We start from the raw sequence: 26124 nt of genomic DNA on the forward strand, positions 1-26124 counted from the left end.
ATGATTCGAAGCTTCCCATTCAGTAGATGTGGGTGAAGTTTTTAATGGAAATGTAATTTACTTTGCTTAATGATCGATCCTCGGTTTCTCTTACTGTGGTGAAAGCATGTCAGACATTTTAGGTAAAGTCTAACAGCTGCCTGAAACTTTTTTAAAACTTTTATTCTGTTTGCAAAAAATGCAAAAAGGGAGATTTCGCTGCGTTTTCACATGTTGACCACATTACCAGATACAGATCAAATACCACTATTCAGTAAGTAAAATCTGAAATAGATTATTCCAGAAAAGTGAGGGACAATTTATAACACATTTGTGGAACCTTCATTGTAGTTGTAAAAATGCAGTAAATAAATGTTGATTTCATTTCATTTTTTTTTTTTTTAAATTGACCCGATTAGACCAGGTCCAGATCAAAAACTACTATACTTAAACAGGTCAAATCTGACCTAGATTATCCCAGGGAGGCTACATAAATATTAGATTTGTGAAACCTTTAATCTAGTTGTGAAAGAGACCTAGTTAAATGTGGTCCACAAGTGACAAATTCAGTGAAATCCCACTTTTTTACACTTTTACAAACTCCCTTAAGGTTTCACAAATTTTTAAGTAAGTTTAAGACAGCTTTTTGTTTTAATTGAGAGGCCTTTTTTAATTCTTTAAATGCACAACAGAGTATAATAAAAATCCAGTGAGCAACTAAACATATACAAACAAATAATTTTGAATTAGACTTTAAAAAAATAATATAAGACATACAAATATTAAATGTCTCGATAATGTTTTCATTAGTTGAATCAGTGAGTGGTTTTATATAGGGCCTAAGGTTCAATGTCCTTAAAAAAAAACAATAATATTAGGCATTTGTTGTTAAACTTATATTTATGTGTGGAGTACTTTACTAAACTTAATTAATTAAGGAAAATGTTTTGTCTCCTTTTCTTAAATAGTTGAGAAAGCCACACCACATTTTCCCCCAAAATAATGTAAAATCTTTACAAATATGGTCGATGGTGAATCAGCAAATGTCCTAGCAGAATTCCTTGTCGTGAGGACAATGCCAAAAAGTTGTAAAACAGTGTTAATCACAAAAAAAGAGCAGTTTGTGTTTACGTCTTGTTTATATTCAGGACGCTTGGACCTCATTCACATTGAGGTATTTACCAGCGGATACGAATCTGAAGCTGACTTCAGCGTCGTCATAACTGTTGTGGTTATTTATAGGCGATCTGGGTTTGCTTGGTTATGGCTGGGAAAGTTTGCGTCTCATCAGCCATTGAATTCACCGGAGCAGGAGGAGGAGGACTGGTGTGTGTCTACTACATAAGAGCCAAACCAGGGTCACCTTTCTTTTCTCTACCCGTTTAGCTTCCTCTCAGGTGAATAAGGTGCATTTATCACAGTGGATGCGGTGCTAGTGGCTCCTCGGAGGCTGGTGTTTCCCCGTCAGCCGCCCGCAGAGCTCATATTCAGCGACAGATGACAGTGACAGGAGGCAGGGTGTTGTTAGCTGCTCGGTGATAAGAGATAAACGGGGTGAAGGCGGCTGTCAAGCGCAGATAAAACCCTAAAATAACGGTCTGAATGCGACAATGCGGCGGCAAGAAGCTCATCGGCGGCTCGGCTGTGGACGCGGATCGTTGATCTGAAATGTTTCTCCGAGAGGACTTCAACAAGAAACACCTCACCATCAATCACTGAACCAGACTGAGGAGAGAAGAGTGTTTATTTTACGCTTTGTTGAGCCACGATGGGGCTTTTAATTCGCATGTCAAGGTGCTCACAAACCAAACTGAAGCTAACACAGCCGAGGATGTTGTGGCTGCAGCACCGGCCGACTCTCTCAGCTGCCCTCCGGAGAAAGAGGCAGTCCGCCGGGGTCAGCTCAGTCCACCCGACCCCTGCCTTCACTCTCTGCTCACCCTTCATGTCTGTCCTGCCCCGCAGAGGTCTCTCTGTCCTCTCCTCACACACACGGACAGTCATACACACACCTGTTGCCTTTGCCAGCTCCTCAGCCGCCTCAACACCCTCACCTGCCGGCTCAGTGAAGACCCAGACGGACACAGAGACAGCCCAGACACCGACCACTGTCCCCCTGGACGATGTCAAAAGGATCCTGCAACTTGCTCACCCCGAGAGATGGAGACTGGCAGGTGTGTATATACCGAGAGAGTCCTTTTACTGTCTGTCCTCTTGCTCTAATGACTAAAGGTGGTCCGTTTATCCTAAACACATCTCCAAGAGTCACTGACTCACGTTTTAGGACCTAAAGTTTAGGTGATTACCTGATGAGATACGGCAGATAGTTAACCCTCTAAAACCCGAGCAAATGATTTCATTCAAAAACACGGGGAAAAGGCAATGGGCAACTTAATAAGAAATGGCAAAAAGTTACAAAAAAAATCAGTTGAAAACAAGCAACAACAAAAAAAAATACCTAAAATTTGCTGAAAATGTATTTATTTGACATTTTTATTATATTTTATAATAGTTTCAAAATATACCCTAATATTTTGGATATTTTTCTAATATTCTAATAATCCCCCCCAACCCTCCTTAAAAACCAAACTAATTTTCTTGTCACCTTTTACTAATTTCTTGCAATTTTTGGGACATTTCTTGTAGGAATGCACAAAATTTGATTTTTTTCTTTCTTTTTTTGCCAATATATAACAACTCATTTGGTAGATATTGATATATTTTTTATTCTTTTTTTTTTTCCTGCCAAACTTTAGTGATCATCAAGTCTCTTCTGAAGTGTAATTATCATCATATTATACACACTCTTATTGTGATAGCCAACCAACAGATGGAGGCACATGTTATAGTACATGTTATATTCATTCAATGTGCTAAAAAAGAAAAATATCTGAACTTAGGGTTGACGTTTTATACGTGTTTACTTTGTATATCAGCAGAAATCAGCACGTTGGCCAATTCTAATATTTCATCTTAAAGCCAATATTTAAAAAAGCAGTTTGGTCCAATCGTTTTGTCCGATGAAGATCCTGAAGGGTTTGAATGCATTGTTTCGTTGTTTTGCAAGTCACAAGTAAGTCTCAAGTCTTTGTACTCGAGTCCCAAGTCTTGACCTTAAAGTTTCGAGTTCTGGACAAGTCATGATTCACTCTTCACCAAATGTCATGTCATTTTAACAATAATACATCAAATTCTAAAATAATGAATCCTTTTTATATATGTGCTTATATTTAATATGTATTAATTTGGGAAAACAGCTTTGTTTGAAATTGGTGCGTCTGTAATTTTCGACCGTCAAATTTTGAACACTGTAATTTGTTGATTACCGCTTTGTCTTTACATGAATTAAATTGTCTTTGGAGGTTTTTTTTCCCAAACTGGTAGTAACGTAACTTCAGTTCTTCACGGTTCTCTTCCTGTAACGTGACTGGATGCTGTCGTCTCAAACGAAGTGGAATCAGGGGGATTAAGTGTCGACTTGCTGGGAATTAATAAATGGCATTTTGACTCTTTTTTGATTTTGTCAAGTAGAGTCTAACTTAATCAATTTCTGTGACTCAGTTCTGACTAGAGTCCGAGTCATGTCACAGTAAAGATTTTGAAGGTTTAATCCAGTGTGCGGATACTTTTTATCTTTCACTTCAGTGGCCGTGTTATCTTGCACCTCGCCTAAATATAGGAGGGAATTTGCACATGACTAACTTTATGCAGCATCACTCTCCATAATCGCACTACAGGAAAATTTAGATTTCATTCACACGGAGGAAAAATCTCATTATTTCTGCTTGTTCTTTCTTGGTCGTTACTACAGTTGTTTAGTGTGTTAAAGGAAGTTCAAAAGCCCAACAGTTTGAGATAAAAGCATAAACAGAAGAGAAATGTAAACTTTGAACATTTGACGCTTGGGTGCACAGTCATATTTTCATAGTTTTTTTAATCAGTCACAACAGGCCACCTCAGGACACTGTAGCACGTTCAAAGCCTCCGAATCCCTCCCATATGTCTCCTCAGTGGCTGTGAGCTGCGTCGTAACCTGCTCTGACTCTGTTTAGAGACAGGTTCCCCCAGATTGGAAGCATTTACATCAAGTCAAATCATGTTCATTACCTGCAAAGAGCTCTGCTACTCTCAGCGGTTTATGAAGTTCATCTGGAGAGCACAGTTAAAGGACTACTGTCTTACACTATTAATATGTTACATTGCTGTACTATGATATACTCATGCTATAGTCTACGTTTTGTTGCTGTACCATGCGATATGTTGTGTTACACTATATTACTAAACTCAGGTTTTCCACAGATCCTTAAAAAGTCTTGAAAGGCATTGAATTAACTAATCTAAAAATAAGGCCTTCATTGGTATTAGAAGGTCTTAAAACAATATTTCAAAAGTCTTAAAAATGCAAAGACATTGGAGGTGGGATTTTCTGAATCTCTTTTTTTTCTGATATTTTGTTGTAAATCTTCAAAAATAATTGGTAACATTTTTAAAAAAAAAAATTTTTACCAAATGCCTTTTTTTTAAAGTCTTCCAAGATAATTATTAAAGCAGTGAAATAATGCCACATACAGAGCGAGACACACAAAATTAAGCGGTATCACAGGAGAGGGAGTGCAGTTGTGATTCGGTTGTAGAGGTCAATCACAGATACACAGCACAACTGCACGACCTTGAGTGTGATTTTGCTTCTATACAACAGTTCAATAAACGTCATTTAGTCGTTAACAGTAATACAGAATAACAGATTATAATCTGTTTGTTCATCTAATGATTTTTTTGACTCCAATAACACAAAATAGTTCTGCAGCTGCTGGAAGTGACAGCTGTTGCCTAGCAACACAAAACTTTCTCCTGTAAATTAGCAGGAAAAAAACTGGCCACTGTGTGTGAGTTTGTGAGTCTACATGTTATGTGAAGGACAGATGTGTAGTATCCTGTACAATTATCTGTGTGTTTCCAGTGAAATAAGAGTCTATTAACTGTAGCAGATTGTTGTATGTTGTGTGTCTCTCTTAACTTACCGAGGCGAGTAGGAAGAGTCCTTACTGGCTCATAACAGCAGTCTCCACCGCCTCCAGCTGAGGAAACTCTAGTTTCTGTCACCAGTGAAGGGAGAGGGCAGGTCAACCCTAGAGCAGTGAAAGTGAAAAAGTTGGATCTGGTTAGGATTGGGAAATACCTAGCATTTATTGGTGATAATCGGTAATAACAAACACCGATAAATGCTATTCATGCAAATGCACTTCATCATGTCATTTTGCTCCGGATGCTTTTGTATGGCTTCTATTTTTTCTGTTCTTATTTTTGTTTTTTTGTTACTTTCCATACTTATCTTACATTATTTCTATCCTTGTGCTGCTGCAACAACCAAATTTCCCCACCAGACAACCTCTTCAAATTTTGAAGTTAAAACTAACTTTTATAAATCAAAACCCTTGTTTTTGCTTTCTACATTAAATTGTTTTTTAATTAAATTCTTTGTATCTCTCTCTTTTCCTGTATCCACATCAGCTGCTGTTGGCCTCCTAACTGTCTCCAGTGCGGTAACCATGTCAGCTCCGTTCTTCCTGGGTAAAGTGATTGACACCATTTACAACACTGGAGCAGACACTGAGACAATGACAGCCTCCCTGATGTCATTGAGTATCATGCTGACGGGACTGTTCCTGTGCGGCGGAGCAGCCAACGCTGCCAGAGTCTACCTCATGCAGACCTCAGGTGGGTTCAAGAGAGAGATTGATACTCTATAGAGGAACCTGGAGAAACAAAGGCACACACACATGTTCACACAGATGTTTATACTTAAAGCCAATGTAAACTCACTGTCTACATTCATGAGCAGAGTGACAGGAGTCTGCTTCTGCAGCTCTTTATCTTCGCTTTACCTCGCTGGGAAAGTATAGATAAAAATAATTTTCTCTGTCTTATATTTCAGTACTGAATACTCTGCAGAGTTGTCATTTTTGATCTTTATTTCAACCACAGCCTCTACTAAACTTAAGTCCTGTTTCCAGGATAGTTTAAATAATCACTTGCGCTTCAAGATACCAGTCACCATTTTCTTGTGAGGGCCTGATTGGTACAGTGCGTGTGCATCTCTCAGTAGAGATGAGAGGGAAGCGATATTGCTTTTTCCTATGAGATTTTCATAATTAGCTCCAGGAAATGGCGTTTGTAATTCTTTATTACTACTTGCCTGAACAGGCATGCCAGTTGCTGGATTTATGAGCTTGGTGTGGCATTTTACTTGTCGCTGGCAATCCTTATTGTTGAGCCCTGCCCTGAACAACTGGGAGGTATGTTTGTGTTCTTGCAGAGAGTCGGGTGAGGAGATAGTAATCTGATGTCTGTGTTTTATATATGAAGCTAAAGCCAGGGGATGGTTGTCTCGTACTTTACAGAATGACCAACTTCCCATTTACTTACATTTATTCAGGAAGTAGTCCGTTCTGGTAGATATTTGTGCCTGTCAGAATGACCTACTTCACATTTAATGACATTTATTTTAGTTTAGCATGCATACTGTAATCAGGCAAAACAACCAGTCTGGCTCTTTCCAGAGTTTTAAAAAATGCTCCTACCAGCACACCTAAAGCTCCCTAATTAAGATCATCTAGCCGGCATTTGTTTTTTTCGTACACAAGCAGCGACCAGTTTTGGTTTTCGATTGCTTCTTGGTGACCAGCAGCCAGGAACAGTGACTTCCTGGCAAATTTACAGAGTAAACATAAATGTTTGTGTACAGATTAAACTCATGAGATGTTTATTTGTGAGCCTTGGAGATGCAGATTAGTGTTATCGGTAATCTTTGGACAAAGTCAGGCTAAATGTTTTCTCCTGTTTCCAGTATTTGTGCTAAGTGAGGCTAACTGACCGCTGGCTTTAGCTTCATATTTAGTGTATAGACCTGAATTATATCAATCTTCTTATTTAAGTCTCAACAAGAAAGGAAATAAGCTCATTATCCAAAATGTGGAACTATTCCTTTAATCAATTATTGTTGTTTTTTTTTTCAGTCAGTTGAATAGTAATTAATTCGACAATATCCCAATTATTATGACAAATGCCAGGCAGAAATGAACAGAGCCTGAAGTTTAGAAAGAAATGTAGTGAAATATGTCCATATTTGTTAAGCTGTACCAACTATACTTTGCATTTTACTGAATGACTGCTTGCAAAAATGAATCACCTTCTAAAGTTGAAATCAGTTCATTTTGTGATGATGAAGTAATCAATGAATAATGCGACCGTCTCATTACAACTCTCTCTTACCTTCACTGATGTCTTTTCTGTCTTCAGGCCAGCAGATTATTCGTGATCTCCGCACCTCCGTCTTCTCCTCCATCCTCAGACAGGAAGTGGCATTTTTTGACAAGAACAGGACTGGCGAGCTCATCAACCGCCTCTCTGCTGACACTGCCGTGGTGGGCCGCTCAATCACTGACAATCTGTCAGATGGGCTGAGAGCGATGGCCCAGGCAGCTGCAGGTGTCGGTATGATGGTAAGGATGTCCCTCAGAGTGGTCTTCTGTGGCTGGTCAGGTCTGAATGACAAGAGGTTATTTTTTTATGTTGATTTATATTTTGAAATAAATGTCTTATGTGTATTACTGACATGTCTGAAATACTTTTAGATTTAAAGGAACAGTTCACCACAAAAAACTCATAATTTTTCCTTTTACATGTAGGGCTTTTTATCAATTTCGGTTGTTTTGGTTTGAGTTTCAGAGTGTTTGAGATATTGGCCGTAGAGATGTCTGCCTTCTGTTGAATATAATGGAACTAGCTGAAACTCAAAGCGCCAAAAAATAAAATGAAATAAAAAATGCGTTTGAAAAACTGCAGGATGCCATTAATGTTTACATCTCCTGCTGTTACAAGCACAAGCCTCTTGTCCATGAGTAGATGCATGCTTCCTTCTGCTTGTTGATACTGCTGGGAGGTGTAGTTTGATAGAAAAAAAAGTAGCTCCACATGAAACTGCTCACAACAACAGTCATGATTTCTGAAAGAGACATTACTGTAGAGTTTTTTTAAATGATTTTTTTGCGCACTGAGCACAACACGCTGAGTGCCATCTAAGAGGAAACATAAAGCCTTTTTGATTTTGGGGTGAACAATCCCTTAAACACAATTATTGCAAAACAAGGGCACACTGACTTACAGTCTAAAACACTACAGTCAGAGCAAGGTGTTTGCATGTCTGTGGTTCTGCCGCTCAGTATGAGGAAGTACTTGTTATTTTCCTGACGTCTTTTGTTTACGTCTCTTCATTGTTGTTGGTATGTGGGCTGCACATTATTGTTTGTGGACTGTAAGACTGTTGGGAAACCGGTTTACAGATATACAAGGAAAAGCGGAGATTGTGTTTAAAGTCTGCCACACCTGGAGACACAAGTGTGTGTGTGTGTGTGTGTGTGTGTGTGTGTGTGTGTGTGTGTGTGTGTGTGTGTGTGTGTGTGTGTGTGTGTGTGTGTGTGTGTGTGTGTGTGTGTGTGTGTGTGTGTGTGTGTGTGTGTGTGTGTGTGTGGAGGTCACTTATGTACATTATTGACCAACAGGTGGCTGAACTGATACTCATTTGCTGAGCTGTTAATCTAAATGATGCTTATCTGACCATGTTCTATCACCTGTCTCAATTTTTTAATGGCCGGTGACTTCCTTCCCACCACATTTTCCCAAAAAGAACATCATAAATTTAAAGATTTACAGGTTTACAGATTTACTACTTACAGGGAAGTAAAATGACTTCCTTGTGTAATGACTGTTCAGGGAAATGAATGGAGCTAACTGCTGTCATTTCTGATTAGTTACTGATTTGTTGTGAACTCTTTTCTGTCTTCCTCCTCTACTTCCCTCCCACCACTTTTTTCTGTCTTTTGTCCTCCTTCATATCCATTTACTGTTTTTTCCCCTCTCTCTCCTCTATAGTGCTACGTCTCCCCCAGTCTTGCGAGTTTTGTGTTGCTGATTGTTCCTCCTGTGGCTGGTCTCGCTGTAGTCTATGGCCGATACCTTCGCTCCATCTCCAAATGCACACAGGATGCACTCGCACAAACAACACAGGTACATCATAGAAACATACAGAATTAGCCAAGAATTAGATGAAGTATGAAGGAGTTAAATGCTTCAAACAGTGTGTAATAGCTTTTTGATATTTTTTGTTTTATAAGCATATGTTTGTTGTTGCCAGATGTTCAGCAGTTGGGACTGATAAGATGTGTTTGGTAATTAAAAACAAGGAAGCAGTGATAAAATATGATTGCAAATTTGCTATGCTGATTGTCTATCCTTTATTTTCATGTGTATCCGACAGAAATGCTCCAGTGCCTGTGGTAGCTTAATTAAATTCACGGACAGAGGAAATTTGTTTTGTCAATAATCTGGTTTCCAGCAGATAGTCATAATAAAAATGGTTTGCCTGTGTGTGTAGTTGGCGGAGGAGCGAATCAGCAACATACGGACGGTCAGAGCTTTTGGTAAAGAGCTGTCAGAGGTCAGCACATACACACAGAAGACAGACCAGGTCTTCAGCCTGGCCAGGAAGGAGGCTCTACTGCGAGCCGGCTTCTTTGGAGTGGTAAGCGCGCGTGTGCGTGTGTGTGTGCGTGTGTGTGTGCGCGTGTGTGTGTGTGTCTCCCATCAGTGAAGCAAACGGCATCCACAGTTAAGAAATGAAACATTGCACAGGGCCTTCTGCTTTTCTGCCCCTCAAGTTTGTCACAACGACACAGTACCTGACACGTCTGTATATGACGGATATTTCACCATGAAAAAAGTATTATCCAATCCTCCGCAAAAGGTCAGAGAATAAAAGGTTAAGATAGTGATGAAACGACTCAGTGTCACAACTTGGCTTGCAGCTCTTAAACAGGTTTTTTTCTTCATTTCTTAAACACAAGGACATCTGTATTCATTTTGCATTTGGATGAAATTAAGCTTTAACTGTCCACCCCTATTTATGGTACGACAGTACACAAAATCTTAGAAACGTCTCTCAATATAATGCAGTTCAATCTATCAGCACCACAGACTACTACCTTCAAAATGACCATGTAATTAAATGAAAGCCCATTCTAAAATTGTAAATAAAAAACATGAACCGTATGATAAAGTAAAACTATTGGGTTAGATTTAGCCCGCTGTCTGAACTGGAAACTCTGTCTCAAAAATAAGCTCTTTGAGACTTACTCAACTAATTATTAATGAAAATATTGTCCTCTCTGTCTGCCTGTACTGTTGCATTGTCAGGCATCATTTCGGGGCAGTAAAATGTAAGCACCTCGCAAATTGTTTTGTCACCGACCAGGACTATATTGCAACTGCAAAGGAAGCCTAGCTTGGAGTGGAAACACAACGCTTATGTTTCCATCCATTATGTTTAATCGTCCAGGTTCAGCAGGAACGTAGCTGTACTGACTGAACGCAGCGCTCAGTCAGTACAGCTCTGTCACAATCATAGGGTTCTCTGAGGTGATCTTATTTTGAATACGCATTTTCCTCATTTGCAGCTCAGTTCCCACAGAGGATACATGGGGAGATGTAAGGAAATGTGTTTTTAGAGAAATGAAACGTCCTTTCCTCTAAAGCGTCACGTGAAGTAACGTCTGTTTCTATGACAGCTGCAGCTGATCACAGCTGTCAAGTCAGCTTTAACAGCTGCAGAGACTTTGATGGAAATTATTTTATTAAGCTGAATGTTTCAGGGAAAGTGAAATTATGTAACTCATCAAACCTGATGCTCAGGAATTATCGGCCTTATGTGTGACTGAATGGAGATGACAATAAATGATGTAAAAAGTGTTTTTTGCTGACAGAATGTCTCCAACTTTAAATGTATCGATAATAAAAGTTTACAGGGGAATAACTAACTAATGAAGAAGTTGTTTTTGATCTTTTTGTTGTTTAGACATTTAAAGAGATGGTGAATCAGAAAACAAAAAAACATAAAAATGATGCTCTTGAGTTTAATCTTTACTCTGGTATGTAACTCTAGTGATGTTTTGATGTAAATAATATTCTCCTCGCTCAGTGAACTTTAGTTCAGATATTGAGAGAGACCGGTCTGCTTATACACCAGCTTCCCAGATGGGCTATAATCGGTGTAATGAGTGCTCCGTCAGGGAGGAGCAGTGACGCCAGACATTGTAGTAATCAAATAACCGTGTGTGTGTGTGTGTGTGTGTGTGTGTGTGTGTGTGTGTGTGTGTGTGTGTGTGTGTGTGTGTGTGTGTGTCTGCATATGTGTGTTTCAGACTGGTCTCAGTGGTAACATCATGATCCTCTCAGTGCTGTACAAAGGAGGCCTCCTGATGGCCAGCCAGCACATGACTGTGGGAGAACTCTCATCTTTCCTCATGTACAGCTTCTGGGTGGGCATCAGTATTTCAGGTAATACACACGTACATGTGCACTTTCACTATTGTTAACATTCGTGTGCACAGTGGGTTTTGTGTGAGGGCTTATGGCTCATTGCTTGTCTGTTTGTTGTGTAGGTCTGAGTTCGTTCTACTCTGAGCTGATGAAGGGTTTTGGGGCAGGAGCCAGACTGTGGAAGCTGCTGGACAGAAAGCCTGAGTTTCCTATAAATGGTCAGTATCCCCATCTGCTAGTGGTGCGAGTAGACGGTTATTATAGCCAAACACACAAAGCAAAGACGTATGACTGCAGACAATGATGTCAGATCAAAAAACACACCTGCAGTTTCCACATATTGCCATAGGAGCTGCCAAACAGTATGAAATGGAGATCTTTGAGACTGTAACTTTGAACTCAATAATGGTTCTGTCTTTGTACCCCTCCTCCCCTGCTCCTCCACAGAGGGCCTCGTGCTTCCATCAGACCAGCTGAAGGGTCAGTTGGAGTTCTGTGACGTCTCCTTTGCTTACCCAAGCCGTAAGGAGGCACCCATCTTCCAGAACCTCAGTCTGCGGGTCCCAGCTGGGACCATCATGGCTGTGGTGGGACCCAGTGGCTCTGGAAAATCAACCCTGGTCTCACTGCTGCTCAGACTGTACGACTGTGATGCTGGTGAGAGCAAGCTTGTTCTGTTCAATAATTAATCTGACAGTTTAAAAAAAAAGCTGATGATGACAAGTTTAAAAGTGCAGGCATTTGAAAGATGTCCGTTTTAGCTCTGAAAATGACCTTTTTTCTCCAGGTATCATCACTATAGATGGTCATGACATTAAAGATCTGAATCCCTATTGGCTCAGGAGTCACATTGGGACTGTCAGCCAGGTAATAAATTCATCTTTATCTTGTTTTTATCCTGTACAGCAGATCTCACAGCACACATAATCTCTAGGTGGCTAAAATATACTGATTTAATTTCAGTAAAAAATTGTTTTTCTCACATTCTCCGTCTCCTCTCCCACCTCTCTCTCAGGAGCCCATTTTGTTTTCTTGCTCTATAAGAGATAATATCGCATACGGTGCAGTGGATCCTGAGGCTGTGACCACAGAGGAAATCTACAGGGCAGCCAGATTAGCCAACGCCTTTAATTTCGTCCAAGCTTTTCCTAAGGGCTTTGACACTGTAGTGGGGGAGAAAGGAGTGCTGCTGTCAGGTGAGAAACAGAGCTGGAGACACGAGAGAGCTATCAAAATATTCACTGCACTGTTGGTCTCTGTAAACACACATACGTGTGTGTGTGTGTGTGTGTGTGTGTGTGTGTGTGTGTGTGTGTGTGTGTGTGTGTGTGCGCGGGTGCGTGTGCGCAGCCGATGGATTCTGTGATTGCTGCACTGTTGGTGCAATAAAGCAATCAGCAGGGCTGATGATACTAAAGATGATATTTGTTATATAGAAAACTTTTATTATCCATTACATTTCAAGAAATGGCAATACCGGTCTGTGTGGCAACACTAAAAACAGACAGTAAAGGGCAGTTAAAGTACATAATATAATATAACACTTTTATATTATATATAACACTTTTTATCTGTTATTAACTCACATAGTTGTAAATATATGTTGTGTGTTGGGAAGAATGCTTACTTATTCCTTTAAGTTTCCATATCAATTTCTAAGCAGTAATGCTCTAAAGAATTATTCAATAATATTCAATAATGCATTTATATCAAAGTTCCTAATTTGCAGTATTTTTATTTGTGGAAAAAGGAAAACTCAGTTCATTTATTGTAGGTCTCTATTAAAAAAAAAAAAAATTTTGATTTACATTTTAGAAAGAAAACAGTTACTAAATTTTCCAAGTTTCTCTGACTATTTTTTTGCTGCAATAATTGTGAAAAAAGTCTTTTTATCTCTGACTTTTTCACAATTATTTAAAAAAATTATTATTTGTAAAAAGAAATTGGCCACCATTTTATTTTTTGGACAAGCAACTTGCAGTAGTTACCCATCAGTATGATGTCATTGATCCAGTGAAGCCCAGTGCATGCTGGTAGTTGTAGTTTTTTGGGGGGTTTTTTGTTTTTAACCTCTTCAACAAAAGCAAATGCCACATCCCCTCTTCTCTGTTTTCTCTGGTTATGTTGCACCAAGAGTATCTGTGTCTTTCTGTTGCATAGACAGTCTAGTTTTATAAAAAATATCATCTTTCAAACAGTGAAATACTTCTTATCATGGCTTCATGTGTACAGTAGACACATAGGGCCTGTTTAAAACTTTGTGTGTGTACACAGTTAACTCGTGTGTTTGTTTCTCAGGTGGTCAGAAACAGAGGATAGCCATAGCCAGAGCTCTGCTAAAGGTGAGCGCAGCAACATGATTGTTTGTTTTACTGTTCTTCCACATCAGAAGAAAGCACAGCTCTGGTCATACCTGCCATCTTACCTGTCATCTTCACATAATATTTGTTGTCCTTTAACTAGGACTGGATGTCTCTGTCAAGAGTCTCTCACAGTCATCATCAGTATCTAATGTTTATATTCACTGAGCCACAAGATAACATGAAAATGACACACTGTACCTGAATCTACACTCAAGTCTGGACTTCCCTGTTTTTCTGTGAATTAGTCTGTATAACACTAGTTGTGTTCTCTCTCCACAGAATCCTAAGATCCTGCTGTTAGACGAGGCGACCAGGTAAGAAAAACTGAGACTAGGGAATTGTTTTAACTGGCTGACAAAACTACTTTACTTACATTACTTGAACGGTCTTTATCTTCTTTGCATTTATGTAGAGCATGACTGTAGCTAAGTTTGAAAATCATGGTGATAAAACTGTCTTCAGAAACGGTGTTCATTGAACTTTAATTGTTGAAGAAATCCTTAAAAAAGCATTTTTTCCTCAGTGCACTGGATACTGAGAATGAGTTCCTGGTCCAAGAGGCCCTGGAGCATCTAATGAAAGGTAGATCTGTCTTTTTGTCTTTACTCATGTAAGAACAGAGCTTCAGTACTGCTTCTCCTATAGCACACTGATGCCACTCTTTTTCTTTTTCATACCCTCTCACCCAATCAACAGGGAGGACAGTCGTGATCATCGCTCACCGTCTGTCCACCATACAGAATGCAAACGCCGTTGCTGTACTGGACGAGCGGCGTATAGCCGAGTGTGGCCAGCACACAGAGCTGCTAGGCAACAGGCAGGGACTGTTCAGGAAACTGATGGAGAAACAGGCGTTTCTACAAGATGAACAGAAACGAGCACTTCGCTGAGAGCACTGGGAGTCGCATGAAGAGGATGAGGAAGAAGGAGAAATCAGGAGGTGAGGTCAATGCCTGGGAAAAAACGGCTTTGCTCCTGAAGGGGTGGGGCAGAGGGAAAAATTATATCACCTGGAATTAATAGAGATGGATAAAAGCTGAAGGAAAGCAGACTGTCCACAGGAGGACAGATGAACACTAGAGAGAGACAGGAACATAGAAAACCACTAAGAAACATTAATGGGGTTTTCTTAAATGCTGCCAGTGTCTTTTCACTGCTGAAATGACTATTTAGCTCCACACGAAGAGGCGTTAGGAACATAAAACAAACAGGGTAATCCACAGTCAGGACTTCCGAACTGAACAATGGATCAGGAAAATATCTAATTCTACACTGAAAGACGAGGTCTAAATGGGAGTGAAAAGGAAACACGATGAAGACAGGCACTCCTCACACAGCGACATGTTGTTTTTAAAATATTGTCACTACCATAGTTTTGGGAGAAAGCTCAGATCCTGTTTTAAATATTTCAGGCATACCAGAATTTAAGTGTGACCTTATGAATCTGGTGCAAATGACTTTCATGGTCTTCTACCGGACACTATAGTCTGTTATCACTTCATAATTTTTCATAACCAAACCAAAAACAGTCCAGTATCATGTATACAAAACTGCAAAACGTGTATTTGTATCTATGTATTATTGCTTTTCAAAAACTTGAAGCTAACATACAGAGCCTTTTACGTTCATTTATGAGTCTCAAATGAAGCAGCTATTTTTTGTTTTAAAGCAGGACTGGACACTATTAAGACAAGAGCTGGGTCCCAGTGCTCGATATCAACCAACATAACCCAGTACCAAGTATTAATGAAACGTCTCCAGTCAAACAATTCGTGCATTTGATCCTTTTTGCGCCACGGGTCTGATCCTGTGTTGTCCCAACTCCCCACAGGATCAGCATACTTTCTGTTACAGCCATCTGCAGAACTACTGTGCTGCTGCAGAGTCACCAAAACGGCCGAAATAATGACTACAGGCATACCAGCGGCATCACTTTAAGGGTACTGGTATTGTAACTTTTCAAAAGATGTCGTGCCCTAATGAGGACATAGAATAATGTGTGCACATTTGCCATAAAAAATATCAGCGATTATCCTGTAATTAAGAGCTGAGGTGCTTCCATATCTTCAAAAACATTATTCCTCTTATCCGGGATTTGGTCTCGGTTAATCATATTTACATCTGAAATGGTTTGACAACATATATTCAGTTTTTCTTGCACTGGATTTGACTAACAGCTCTGAAACTGCTAAACATTACCATCTATCTTTGACAAACAAATAAAAGGTGCACTTGGGAAAGCTGATTGAGGCCTGCATAACAGCCTCCTCTCTCCTCTCTTAGATATTCTGCTGCTCTCAGGGAGGAAGGTTAGGGAGACATGCCATGAAAGTGGTGAAGGTGGCCTGTGAGTCACGATAACCTCTCTCTTAACAATAATCTCACTGTCCAAAATCCCTTCATCTTTTTTAAACTGTTTTATAATCCTAATAATCCTTGTAAACTTCATTGGTTTAATTTAAAAAGGTGGAAAATCAGAGGCTGACATTACACCTCACACAGGCTGTATACTGTAGACCACTGTGTCTCTCAGTCTCCCCGACGCTGGAACAGGATGTGCACTTGGCCAGCTTTAAATCCTGTGTAAACCGCTCTAAAAGCCACAGCGCTGTTGTCGGAGAGCCTGACTAAGATGCAATGATTCTTCAGTAAATATTTACATGGAATACGTGTCCGCCTCACTGCTCAGGGGGAGTCTGCTGGACCAGAGTGTTACACCAGACATGCAAATGGTCTCAGCTTGGTTTTCCACAGCTCTGAAGGGACTGCAGGTTGGATTGTTTCTAGAACTGTTCGTAAGAAACAACTAAATATCTGATTAGAAGCTCAAAATAACATTGATTTACAGCACAGGATATATACACATTTACAAATGATCGCAAATTATTTAAACATCCCCTCCACTCAAAATGGTGTTTTTCTTCTGTTTATTTCCCCTAAAATGTCTGACTTTGACTATACTGACTTGAATCTGTGTAAAGGTTGTCACCAGAGAGGCGTTTTCACATTCCTCTGAGGGGGGTGATGTCTGCGCTTCCATAAAATCCAACCAAATCAACAAAATAAATGTTTGCATTGTTCGTTTCTGCAAACCATGGATTCATAACATTTGTACGTTATTATGTAGCAAAAAGATTGAAACTTAATATTTATTGGCAACAATTCTTTGGTCAATGTTTGGTTTTCTTTACGCACAAAAAACACCAGCTTTTGGGGGCACAATTCCCACTTTTAAAGCAGCAATATCTTGGTTAAAAAACATTTTTTGGTGGCAAAATAACTGCTAGAAATGTAGTACGTCTCCGACAAAACAATTGTTTCATTATTTGTTGGTCTCAAACAGCGGTTTGCAGCCTTGCAACTGTCAGTGTCACACCATCCACCATGCCCTCCAACTCCTAATGACAAATTCAGGTCATATTATGTAATCAGAACTATGTCACTCTGGAAACATTGATACATAGAAATGTAACAAAGGTGTGGTTTACACAAATGTACAATGTCGACATTTTCTTATGGCAACTGGGCTGCTAAAATCTGAGCTTTAGACTTACATTAGACGAGTTAGATGAAGTACATCACTAATAAGAAATCCAATCACTGTCTTATGTGCAAAAGCCAGCAAAGAAACCAGGAACCTCCAGTGCAGAGCATACTTGTCAGTGCAGAGAGCAGGGCTTGCATAAGCTCACTGAAAGTTTTTTTTTCCACTTTTTATGTGGAAAAATGATATCAAAGGAAATATTAATCATAGGTAAGTACTTACTTAAAAACATGTCACAAGGGGAACTTAAAGTCAGTCTATATTCAAATCTATATTTCCTATATTTGTATCATCTATTTGGTCAGACAGTATAAATCGAATTGCAAAAAACCTATATGAATACATTATTTATACAATATTTTTCAATCAGATTTCTTTCTTTAACTGTCCGACTAAATTGACGAGATAGCAAACCTGTGTGTATTTCTCTGTTTCTCTGTTTATTCTAGGTATTTTTTAATTTGTATGTTTTTGATAGGGGTTATAAACTTGAATAATTGTTAAGGTAGAGGGTGTGATGCACAGACTCTCAAAACAGTGAAAATTTAGAAGAATCAGTCCTGATAATATTTAAAGAAGGGATAAATTAATACAACATTGATCACTGGTAATTGACCATATGAAAGCCTGCTGATGTCTGTTGTCTGTGTACGATAGTAATCACCAGTAATCACTTTATGGTTGTAAAAATGTCAAGGTTTTATATACTTATTACAGTGTATCGACGGTACAGCAGCAACATGTGAGCTCTGTTCTCTGTCACTTTAACAAAAATAGTTTCTATGTTCTTTTTGCTACAATTTTAGTTATTAGTTAGTTATTTCTTACTGGTGGTTTTTACTTGACTCACAACAGATCTTCATTTCATCACAACCTGTTATTCTTAATTTTAAAGTTAAATTTTATTTTAATACGATGCCTTGAACACTGTCTCTGAACATCTTGTCCAGACTGTGTTGTGGTTCTTATGAACGTTAGATGGTAATATAACCAAACCCTGCTAAATCCATAAACACTGACGGTGCTGCCCAAAAATTTGCCAGTTTGTGATGGATTCACGTCTAATGACAAATCCCAGAAGACTAAAGAGGGGCTCTTTTTTTTCTTTTCTTTTTTTTATATGTATGAATTATAAATAATATGGCCTAAATGGTGTATGATAGATTTTTAATTATTTTTGTGCTTGATAAATTATTCTGCTTCTACGTAAAGGTGAATAAAGTGAGATATTAATTGTTTTTATTTGTGGGCACATTTCTTTTTTTATGTAGCTATTTCTTAAGGTGTAGATTTCAGGGGACATGCAGGGGACACACACCCCTCAATATTCAGAACATGTGTGCTTGTCTCCACAATAAAAACATGAAGAAGCAAAGGACTTTTACTTTGACGAAATGAACATTTTCCCCATACATGGATGCAAAAAAGTACACAAACTACACTTTTATGAGAAAAATAGCCTACTATAAAAGTTTAAGTGTATCCACATTTAAAGCTATTTACATATGTTCAGATTTAATAAATTATTAAGTATTTATACAGCTTTAAAAATGTGGATTGTTTTATTTGTTTTTAATGAGTAAAGATGAAATATAACTACATTATTTAAAGAGGTTTGATAAACCCATACTTAAGCAATATCACACCAGAGGGAGCGCTGTTGTACTGTTTATCATAACGGCTGTGATTCAGTGGTAGATAATAATATTTAATATTGTTTTAATGCAACAGGTTAATAAACCTCATTTAGTAATTAATAGTAATATGTGACAGCAGATTATGATTTGTCTGTTCATCTAATGATTTTTTGGGGCTCCTACACACAAATAGTTGAGCAACCACTGGAAGTGATGGCTCCATGACAAAATTTTATTTAGCAAACTAGCAGAAAAAAAAACTAGCTAGCTACTATGTGTTAGTTAGGTCAACATGTCATGCGCAGGGCAGCTGCTTGTTATCGTGTACAATTATCTGTGTGTTCCCAGTGTTTTGACTTGTGGAGGACAGTAGGAAGAAACCTTACCAGATTTGTTTGTTTGTTAGAGGGGCCAGCCACTGTCAAACATCCCGTGTCGGGTTTAAAAGGCTCCTCGTCTCCACATCTTCATAACGTTGTTGCCCGCAGTCTTGAAGCACCATGCGGGGGTTAGCCAGCTAGCTATACTGAGGCAGCTAAGCTAAAAACAATAGCACGGCTAACGGCTGCACACGTCCACAGAAAAGTCCTCACAGCAGCTTGTTGAAGGACACCGCCGCCACCACTTTAACCGAGAGTCCTGGGTTTCGCCTAACTGGATAACTTATAAAACAATAAACCGGACAGAAGACGGTGTGACAGCTCCAACAGCAACTGCCGCCAACCAAACTCCCACACACGCAGGAGCCCCGAAAAGAGTGGAAGTTCCTCCCATTACCTTTTTCCTGCTACAGAGGGACTCCAGAGGGACAACAACAGGCCTCCGGAGCAGCCTGTTACACTACAATCTACAGTAAGGTTAAAAAACTACCGTTAAAAAAACTAATTAGGCTAAGTTTGTAACCGGTGTGTGGCGGAGTGATACATGAAAAGTTAAAAGTCCCAGTGATGTTGTACTAGGGCCTTAGAAATACATATAATTAATACACATAATATAATTCTCTTTAGATGGCATTGTGTTGTACTATTAGCACTCTACCTCTCGTCCAATCAAATTGCTTGGTCAGAACTAACTGTTGCATAAAATATTGTTTCAAAATAGTGGTTATATCTGCACCCTTTCACCCCTAGTCCCTTTTAGAGCAACAAAGAATGATAATAGGAGATAAACTCACGCCCCATTTCCTGCTCTGTAACTATGTATAGTATGTAATAGCTTGCACTAGATAACGTTTACTCATTCATCTTAACACACTGTCATTTTTATAACACTTTTTTCCCCAAAACAAACACTGTGTGTCTCCTTGTAGTGTGTCAGGATGTCAGTAGATGGTGATGTTGCTTCACACTTTGAGCTGCAGCCAGGCTCAGGACAGTTCATGCTCACTCTGTGGTATCAGGGTTCATTCAATCCGTCATACCAAAATAAAACTTCCTGGTAATGATATGAGTAATGTGTGTTCAGCTGCTGAGAGGTTGTGCAGACAGTGGTGATCTTTTTGTGGAAATAGACTGCTCATTGTGTTATCTGTTGGCACACAGACAGTCTATCAAGATACATCGAGTAAGCGTCAATCAGCCTCTTTAGAATCAGGTTCAGCTGTAATTCTGTGATTGAAAAGGGGATTTCAAAACAGTATGGGCACAAGAGGCAAAACCATAATGTATAAAAACTCTCACATAGCTTTTCTTGTGAATTACATGTACCCTTCTTTTAGACATGTTTGTAGGTGTTCATTCTTTACGTTTGGTAATAGTATATGCTGACATAAATCTAACTTTAAAGACTTGATGGTCCAGTGGGGAGGATTTAAGTTATCTGTTGGTGTGCAATATTCATCACAATGAGACAAAAGTCCAAGAGCTTAAAAGCAGGGCAATTTTATTTAATTTATCTATTTCATTTTCAGAGAGAAAATAAAGTATTGATAACATCAAAAACAGCAATAGTGTGCATTGGTAGGTAAATAAAGTAAAACATATCAAATGAGGAATTCAATTTACAGGATACACACAGTATGGCTGAGGTGAAAAAGACAGAACAAAGGAAGGTAATACTTAATGCCTCTAATCAGGCTGAAATGATTCCACCTGAGGGGGTCGTGTCGACCCCCAGGCAGGAGCGCTTGAGCTGTTTTTCCCCTTCTCTTTTTATAGACATCTGTTTATTGCTTTTTCAATCATCAGACGGGACAGACTGAAAATAAATTATCCAAAATGCTACAAAACGGTGAAGAATTCACACATACAGACACAACTCAACAAAGACAAGGTAATATAAAATATGCAGTATAAATCTTAAATAAACCACAGGGTTGCTTTACATTTTTATTATTGACACTTCGCTTCTACATAATCAATAAAGGGTTGCCAAGTCTTATTAAATCTGTCAACAGAGCCTCGTAAAATAAATCTGATTTCTTGTTCTAGTTTAAGGTGCTGCATAACCATCTCCTATCAACAAAATGTAGATGGGTGCTTTTCCCCTTCTCAGGCCAAGTCTTGTGATACCTGGATGGAGACTTCTGACAATATTCTTTGGTTTACAGTCACCAGAAACTGAGAATTGTTGTGTTTTTGTTACCTTAAAATGGGCGATTTACATCTACATACTGAGCTCTTCCATGGAGTTCACTGTGTTGTTTCAGTAGCCCAGAACAGACAAATTAAATGCTGGCCATCAATAGAGCTGTTTGTGTTTTCATATTGGCCACCATAGTTGTCCCAGTGCTTGGCACACAAGAAGGGTTTCGCTTCTGCAACCTCACAGCTAGATGCCACCGAATCCTACGTACCAGACCTTTAATTTAAGCTTCATTTTCACCATATTCCTTTAGATTGTGTGCTGTACTTCTGTGATCAGTAACTACTGTTTCCTAATTCTTAGAGTAGTGGTAGTACTTCTAAAAAGTAAACAGTGGGTCAGCCCTTCGGCAGAGGCAGCAGTTGCACTCCTGTTCAGTGGAGTACGGCTCAGCTGGCTCATGCAGCTCGCCAGTTGCTGCTCAGCCCCTGCATGGGTTTCCAATTCCAGCTCCATGTGCTGCAGCTCCCCTCACTTTTCTCTGTATTTACTGCCGGGCTATTTGAGGAACTACAGGAACTGAGAGGTTCTGACCCTTTTTAGGCCTTACACAACTAAATGATATGACAGTCTGCTTGCTTGTCTCTTGAAAAACATCACACAGAGTCTTATTTGTTCATAAAATATCTCTCATGTATATTGAAAAAGATATAATTTATAAGTTTGTGCAGCATTTTGGTGAAGCTCAACCATGCCATGCCACCATGGTTGGTTGGAGACCATGCAGAGGTTTACTGGAGTCTTTAGTCTCATAAAGCAGATTTTACATTATTTTAAGTAAAACTGACTGTCAATAGGAGACATCCCACCACTTTAAAACAGGGTGCATTTCACAGGCATATAAGCATCTTGTGTTTTTATTCTACAAAAGAAAGAAATTTGTTGCAAACTCTCTCTGATCAGGGGTAATGCTTCCCGTTCTAATAAACTGTGATGCTGAGTGAAAGCAGCATGCTGGACGCTGTAAAATCTGACAAGTTGATCTTACTGAAAACAATCTTGGAAACCAAATCGCCTTGAAAAAGTAAAGTACATATAACTATTAATCATAATATACATTTACTATATATCTAATTGTTACATTTACTTAAAATTTAGCTGTATTTACTTAATTTTGTGGAGTTGTTGCAGCTCAAAAATGACAAGAGAAATGACCTTGTTCTTTCTGCGCGTTGGCAACTTCAGTAAAGTCTGACTTCACTTGATCATGACAGGATTTTGCCAGTGATGAAGTTATCTGCGAGTTCTGTTTTGTTTGCATGTTTAGGGAAATATATAAATATGACTGACTAGTTTGCAGCCAGCAGAATATAGATTTATAGCACAGTAAACTTGGTTTACTGAAGTTGCTAAAAGTTTTAAAGATGGATTTGATTAAACTTGTCATTTTTAAGTTGCAACAGCTTTGCAAAATTAAGTACATATGACTCAATTTTAAGTGAGCTTAAAATGAGATATAAAGTTAGCATGAATTAAGACTGATAGTTATGTTTACATACATTTTTTGAGGCAGACAATTTTCTAAACATTTTAAGTAAAATTCCCTTGTCAGATTTTACAGTTTAATACTTTCTGATAAAACTGCATTGGAGACAGTTTGATCGGCGAATATCTCTCTTTAAACCAGATTCAGATTACAGTAAAATGTCTTTCTACCCCTCAAAGATGTTTGTCTTTTCTACAGGTTTCAGGAGAGGATCAGGAGTCTTGTTTACCTTCACTGGAGCATTAGAAAGCAGCATTAGAAAGCAGTGCATACTCAGCAAGGAACTGATCTGTGCAGCAAGCATGTCTTTAAATAAAAAGGTTTGCCTGTCTGGACAACAGAATTTTGTTTCAAGGTAAAATTTAAGATATATATACTCTCAAAGCACTGTTACCTGTCCTTTTACAATATCCTCAGACTTTCTTCACTGCATCACCTGAGATAGAAAACTAATCACCATCAAGCCTCCTGTCTGTTCTACCATACATGCACCACGGGAGCCCCGGTCGTTGCACACACTGCCACACTTAAAAAGGTAGAACATTAGTGTACAGCATGTGTATTGGTTCCAGCGATTGAATGCCGAGGCTTGTGCTATTCTTACACTTTCTCTGTCACTCTGACCCTCTGTGCTCTCATGAGACAGACAGAGAGTGGTGACTGGAATAAAAAAAACTGAGTTAGTAGCTAGGTAGATAACTGAGCGAGCTCCTAAAAAATCTTCCATTTGTCTCCACCTGTCCACCTCTCTCCCTTTTATTTTACTGACTAAATAATTATTTACTACATGACTTGCAATTTAAAAAAAAAAATAATACTGCACTTCTAAAAAAATATTCTCCTTGTCCAAAGTCTCTCCTGCAGCTGGCCGGGTTACATATCTTCTGACAAACTGAACTCATTTTTCCTGCCACCTGCTGCACATGCCCTTTCACCTCCCTCTTTCTCCTCCCCTTCCCCTAGTCGACTTTCCAGGAGCCTCCCTGGACTCTCCTCCTCCTCGGCCCCTCTGACCTCCCCTCCTCCCTCCCCTCTGTCTCTCGCTCCCTGACAACTGCCAGCCCCTTTACATTTTAGGCGTTTCACTGGCCCTCAGATCAGAAATGGCTCACAACAAGTACATAAAAGTAGCTCTACTTTGCTCTCTGCAGCCCCTCCACTGCCCGACCCCCTCCCACCACACAAACACACACACACACACACACACACACACACACACACACACACACACACACACACACACACACACACACACACACACACACACACACAAACACACCCCTTCACTCACAGAACTGACATTCCCGTAAAAACTTGCAGAGCCAATTAAGGCAACTTAGCATTACAGCCCAACAAACAATGCCTGATTAAAATAAGTAAAAAAGGCATAAAGATTCGACTTGCCATGCTCGTCAATAACTTTTCTCTTCCACTTGTCTCTCCGCATAACACCATGTTTACACTGTATGTCGTATCCAACCACATGCAATCCATACTGAGGCTTTCTGTGGCTGCTATAATGAGAATCCAGGTCATGAAAGGTTGCATGTTAACATTTTTCTGCTCCCACACAAATCCCACTTTAGGTTATGATATAAGAGCACAATGATGACTTGTATGTTTGTACCAACAATTAAGACTTTTTGCTCATTATTTCTTTAATTGCCGCCTTCTTGTAGAAAATCTAACATTTTGTGAAAAAAATGTTATGGAACAAAAAGCTAAATTTTACAACATCTCTTGTAGTGTATATGAAGTTCTAGAGATGTTAATCCACATTTATTTAATCCTATTTACTATTTTTTGTCAACACAGAAACATTTGCTGCTTTTGGCAAAGAATCCCCAGTTGTTCATAGGTCAGGGTTGCCAATTCTCATGACAGATTTTGTCTGTCGTCTCTTCTCTGCTCATTTAAATCCCCAAATTAAGCCTTTTTAGATACATCTCTTACTTTTTCTTCACACGTCTCTCTGCTCCTCCGCCATTGCTCGCTTCCTTTGAGTTTATTATAAGCTCCTTCGCACCTCCTATTACACACCTTCTGGTGTCTCATGCCACAACACACACACAAACATACATGTGTATGCATGTACACACGCTCAATTTCTCACTCCCACATGCACACATGCACACATGCACACGTGCACTATAGTTCCCCTCCTCCATTAGAGTTATAATTAATCCAACTACTCCAGTGACAGAGCAGAGTAGCCCCTGCAGATAAGGTTTCAGCTGTTGGCTGTTTCAGTGGTTCTCTCCTTATTTACTCAGACAGACGTGTGTGAATATCAGACCATGTGGTCTGCAAAGGAGCACAGTTTGAATTAATCTAAGTGTAAAAGTCTTCTATTGGGTGTGCATGTGCACAATTAAGAAACGGGATTCCAGTTTGCAATCTCCTAGTGTTGAAGAACCAGATCTTCTGTGCACATGCACTAATAATCATTATGATTTGTATTTTAACATGTTACACATTCAATTAAGGCTGAAGATGGAGATAAGTACTTTCACAGTGTATAGATGTTTTCCTCTAATGACTACATATTGGGCGTAAATTCATGCAGACTAGATCAGGCTGCAGAATTTAATACAATCAATTACAAATACTCAATTTAAAATGTAATTAAATTTCATGACTGAAATAATGAAGCATCACATATTTCACACAACAAAGTTCTCCTCAGTTGTATCAGATGATTTTCTGTTCTCTTGTATTGATCACCATGATGTAAATTGAACTCTTAATTGGCATTTTGGGGCTGCAGCAGGTTCCTGGCTGACCTGTCAGTCAGTTGTTTGGGCCCTGGCTCTCTCTGTGATCTAAATCTGTTCAGATGAGGGCAGCATTTTCCCGTTTTAAGGCTGGATGAGGCCTACTTGCAGCAAATCTATAACCCTGGTTGGTAGCAACTGGCGTCTCCCCCAGAAAACCCCCACTGAACCGCGCGCACCTTATACGGCCCTCGAGGTGGGACCGCGAGGCTCGATGGGAGGTCAAAGCGACAGTTCCATATATGGCGCGCGCTCTCTTCTCGTCGGGGGCGCGCACCGTTGGTCCTCTCCTGTCACCCAATGGAAGGGGCCCCCACCTTCCCCTGCGCGGGGCGCGCCTCCTTGCTGCGCCCCCACCCACTCCGCACCCTCGGCCTGTCAGCAT

At 39.4% G+C, this 26124-nt stretch overlaps 1 protein-coding gene across 1 annotated transcript; it reads left to right on the plus strand.

Moving 5' to 3' along the window:
- Positions 1–1256: 1256 nt before the first annotated feature.
- Positions 1257–18497, plus strand: abcb10 (ATP binding cassette subfamily B member 10). The gene is made up of 14 exons (XM_042497586.2): positions 1257–2153; positions 5491–5697; positions 7279–7481; positions 8911–9045; positions 9413–9559; positions 11235–11370; positions 11475–11570; positions 11800–12009; positions 12140–12219; positions 12368–12548; positions 13651–13694; positions 13995–14029; positions 14239–14297; positions 14412–18497. Exons 1-14 carry the CDS (start codon positions 1748–1750, stop codon positions 14603–14605), a joined length of 2133 nt encoding a protein of 710 aa, XP_042353520.2. The 5' UTR covers positions 1257–1747; the 3' UTR covers positions 14606–18497.
- Positions 18498–26124: the final 7627 nt, after the last annotated feature.

The sequence above is a fragment of the Plectropomus leopardus genome, chromosome 1 (genome assembly GCF_026936395.1).
Source record: "Plectropomus leopardus strain MGB_pleo_1.0 chromosome 1, ASM2693639v1, whole genome shotgun sequence".
NCBI classification, from domain to species: domain Eukaryota; kingdom Metazoa; phylum Chordata; class Actinopteri; order Perciformes; family Serranidae; genus Plectropomus; species Plectropomus leopardus.